This window comes from Aegilops tauschii, chromosome 1 (genome assembly GCF_002575655.3).
Source record: "Aegilops tauschii subsp. strangulata cultivar AL8/78 chromosome 1, Aet v6.0, whole genome shotgun sequence".
Classification (NCBI taxonomy): Eukaryota; Viridiplantae; Streptophyta; class Magnoliopsida; order Poales; family Poaceae; genus Aegilops; species Aegilops tauschii.
Window position 1 is genome coordinate 389,213,643 of NC_053035.3, and position 4,465 is coordinate 389,218,107.

The following is a 4,465-nucleotide window of genomic DNA, read 5'->3' on the forward strand; positions in this document are numbered from 1 at the left end:
GAGGCGGCCAACATGTTCGCGGTCGCCGCTCACACCGAGGAAAAGTAGACCATGGGAGGCCACCGCCGCTCGGGTCCCATGTTGGCCATCGCCACCGTGTCGCCTGCATACACAGCCGATGTCTTGCCCGGTTCAGCGCAGACCATCGACGACCCCCACCTCGGCTTCACGGGAGTGGATTAGGGGCACTCTTCCCCTCCGGCTGAAGCATGGCCACTCCGAGGAGCGGCGCGACCGGACATAAGGAAGATATGGCGGAGGCGGAAGCCACAGAGGCTAGCCATGTCGTGGGAATGGAGATCCGCCGCGGCCATCATTAGACTAGGTGATTAGTTGAAGTATGTCCGGAATTATACCTTCAGAGTTGGACGAGCTCCGCTTTTAGCTGGAGTATGTCCGAAATGTAATGAATTTGGGACTTATTAGTTTAGGGACTTAAAAAAGCCCCTATAAGTCCCATCTAAACCAAACAGGAGGGATTTATAGGGACTTAAAGTGGGCATTTGGGACTTAAAAAGTGAACCGGCCTGAAATGGAAATAGTAGGGAGACTTCTAGCGCCACTAGTGCTGTAGCACCGGTGCGGTACTCAGCAAGAGTCGTCGTACAGCTAACCTAAAAGCGGCGGCAGCCGAGGAGTTGAGTAAGTTGCAGTCCACCCACAACGCATCTCCCGTCCCGTGCGTGCATCAAACGTGAGAACAAACCCGAGGAGATCCAAGATCCGGCGGTGGTGGTGGCCCTCGCCGCACTTCACACCGACTCACCCTCCTCCCTCCCCACCGCAACGACTCAACGTGACGGCCCACATGGCCGCTGGTTGCGCGCAACCATCTTTCCACCGATCACGACGCCCCAACTCCACCGTCGCAACCCCACTCCCCCTCTACATTGTTCGGCACAGGCCACGCACCACCCATGGCTGGCGCGGTCGTGCCCACCACCCCCAAACGAAACACACCGTCGTCAAGCCGGAGTCACGGCAGCGGCGAGTAGAAAACCTTGGGTTGGGTACCGTGCGGTTTACCCTGCTGGAAAAAGCGACAGGATCATGGTAACAGGGCCCGAGGCGATGGCTCCTTTTCGGGCTCCCGCCGGCGGAACCCGAGGAGGCCGCTTTCTCTTGGAAACACGCCTTTTTCTCCGGCGACCGATGGGTGCGCGAGCCGACCGATGGCAGCCTTCGAATTTAAAAACCGCGGCGCAGCACCGCACAGTACACACCCGAAGCGTCGCAGCGAAAAAGAAGCCAGAGCTTTGACCGGATGGAGGACGCATGCGACCAAAGCACCGCTCACCTGGCCGCGAGATGCGCTACATGCAGATCAACACGCAGCCATGCTGATAATAAGCGGTGGGGTTTTTTATACTACGGTGCATTTTAAGGTCCGGATACGTCTCAGCGCCGTTAATGGCAGTGAGAGCTCAGTGTGATGGGGGTCGGGCAGGCGCCGGAGCCACCCGTTCCTTCCAGCTATGCCTACGCTGGACCGTCCCAGCGAGCCAGCAAGGTGAGGAGAGGCCACAGGCGTCGTTTTCAGACGGGGGAGGGAGATGCAGATCCCGTGCCCCACCACCGTCGCAGATTCTCAGGCGGTTGGGCGCGCGCACCGGACAAAACCGTTCTACTCACATGCTGTCACGTACCACGCCACAGCCGCGGAAGCACAGCGCACACATGACACCCCGATTAAGATAAAACCCTAGTGCCCCTCAGATGCACACAAGCGGAGAAACACCTTGATTAAGATATGACACGCATCATTACCAAATAAATGAGACCGCCATACGCTTCCATTCATTCCGAGGAACGAGTACAATTCCATTATGATCATTAGTATTATTATAAAGCCGAGCCCAACTTTGCGGCGGTTGCCGCTAAAGCAACGAATGAAACGAAATATTACTCCAACTAGCTATTACAAGAAAAACCATGAAATTTTATTTCTCGTCATTACACAACGAACGCCCTTATTCATGGATCCCACGGCAAAGCTTCAGGCGCAAGCAAAAGGCTGCAAAAGGGGGGAACAGAGAGGGAAACCTTAGCTGGATGTGCGCTGGGGCTCCTTGCCAAAGCGGCAAAGCCATGGACGGAGACGGAGAGATAACATGGGCCTTTTATTTCTGCTTCTTCAAGATTAGCCTCATTTCACTCCCAACATTATCATCTCTAGCGCTTGCTACAAACAGCTAAAACATCTCTCGCGCCTCCGAAAGAGACCCACTTATTGCTTCTAACAAACCAACTACTACTACTAGACATGGATCTCTTGCTTGTTCATCCATCTCCACTGCTTATCGCCGGCACCCCAAAACCAATGTGTCACCAATCCAAAATACACACCTGCTAAAACTGACGCTACTGCTACTTCTATTACTAGTGCTACTACAACCTAATACAGATCACTGCTGGTACTAATTTTTATTTTTGAAATTAAATGGGGCCAAGAACACGGATTGTTCCGGCGGGCGACTGGGTTCACGAACTGTGGCAGAGCGCCGGCGGCGCCGAGCTCTCCGCAGCCCGCATCTTCTGGCTTGCGAGCATGGCGTTGCTCCGACCGATCAAGGCCTCTGTGCACCAACAGAGCTCGCTGTCAGATTAACTTGCCATTAATTAACACCATAAGCTATGTTCAGGACGAGATGCTTACCATGATCAAGAATGATGCCGCCGGCGTAGCGAGGCTGGGCGCCGAGGTCGTCCAGGTTGAGATTCAGAGCATGCACGACACGGGCGGGGACAAGAACCGTCGAGCAGCCTGCAATGACGCGAAAGACACCAAACGGGGAGAATATTTAGCCACCAACGACGAACGCCAGCCCCGGTAATCAACAACCAGAACGGCCAAAACAGGTGTTACGAGGGACACACGCACCAGACTTCTTCCTGGGCTCCGCGGGGGCGCCGGCCGGGCGCGGGAGGAAGACGCCGGTGCCGTTGCGCTCGCGCTTGGCACCGGGCGGCGTGAGGAACACGGCCCGCATGCCGGCGGCGGCGGGATGGGTGGGATGGGGTGCAGGCGTGTGCTGCAGCTGCGTCTTCAGCAGCGGCGGGAACGACGCCGGGCTCAGGTCGATAGGAGCGGCGCCGGCCCGCTTGGCTGCCGCGTTACGGCGCACGCCCCATGCGGCGGCCGCGGCCAGCTGCCGGTCCCTCTGCTGCTTGAAGAGCTGCTGCTGTTTGAGGAGATGAAACTGCAGAACACAAAAACAAACGCAGATGTTAAGAACAAGAAATCTTCAGGTAGGAGACGCAAAGAAGAGCGCCATGCAACTGAAATCTCACCCTGGCAGCCTGTATCTGGCGCTGCGTGATGAGGTGCGCGAAAGGGTGATAGTACACGCCGCCCGCGGCCGTGCCGGCCGGCGCAGGCACGTGAGGCGGCGGCGGCGGAGGCGAGGCCTTCCGCGCAGGCGGCACGAAGCCACCGCGGCCGTGCAAGACGTAGGGGTGGCCCGGCGCCGGGATGCTGTTGACCTGCCCGGCAGCCTCGTAGAGGACGTCCCACGGGTCTGCCGGCTGCTGCTCCAGCGGGGACGACGGCGGCGAGTTCCCCTGGGACGCGCCGCTGTTGGGGCTCTCCTGGCCCGACTTAGGCAGCCCACACAGCGTCGACTTCGGCGACCCCGCAGTCACCTCCTCCTGCCAAAGAACGAAGCGAACAATCAGGAACCGGCGCAGGTACAACGCATAACGAACCACGCGAACAGAAAGATTGAAGGAACAAGAAACCAACCTTGGCAGGCGTGACGGCGAGTTTGTCGCCGCCGAGGAGGCCGGCGAGGCGGCGCGAGAGGCCGGCCAAGCTGTCTTCCTCATCACTCTCGCTCCGCGCGGCCACCGCGGCCTTCTCCTCCTCGGAGAAGAAGTCGTCGTCCAAGAACTCGTCGGGAAGCAGGAACTCCTCGCCGCCGTCCGACCACTCCACCGCCATTTGCTCCACCGTGAAGAATCGTCGTCCGGGCAATCTGAGCGAGAAGGCCGTCCGTCGAATGAAAGGCAGAGGAGTGCTGTGCTTATCAGCGGAAAGAGGTTGGGGGTCGTGGGACGGAGAAGGAGAGGAGAGGGGAATGTTGATGGGTTTGAGCTGGGGTTGCAAATGCTGCTCACCCTCTCTCTCCCCCCGTTGGGTTTATAAAAGAGAGGCCAGCGGCGAGGTTTGTGGGGAAACAATCATTAAGGAGGTCTCATTTCTTTTTTATTAACCTGCCGTGCATTTGTGAGTGGAGTGAGCTGTGCGTGTGACGGTGTGTGTGAACCGTAGCACGGTACGCTCAGCTCGCATACCTCGTCTGTGTACAATTTCTAAAGTATATTCCGACTTTTTTCTTCAGAGTGAATTGTGCTCCGAACTTTTTCTTCTACACAATTCTATTTAGATTATAAATTGTGCTCCGATTTATTGCACGGACCATTTTGCACTCTGGCTGCTGTAATCTATCGTTCTACTATAACAAGT

General features: G+C 57.0%; 1 protein-coding gene across 1 annotated transcript; it reads right to left on the bottom strand.

The window, feature by feature from the left end:
• Positions 1-1,763: 1,763 nt before the first annotated feature.
• Positions 1,764-4,126, bottom strand: LOC109782682 (uncharacterized). The gene is made up of 5 exons (XM_020341332.4): positions 3,743-4,126; positions 3,292-3,648; positions 2,882-3,200; positions 2,657-2,764; positions 1,764-2,576 (listed from the first exon to the last, which is right to left on the bottom strand). Exons 1-5 carry the CDS (start codon positions 3,938-3,940, stop codon positions 2,482-2,484), a joined length of 1,077 nt encoding a protein of 358 aa, XP_020196921.1. The 5' UTR covers positions 3,941-4,126; the 3' UTR covers positions 1,764-2,481.
• Positions 4,127-4,465: the final 339 nt, after the last annotated feature.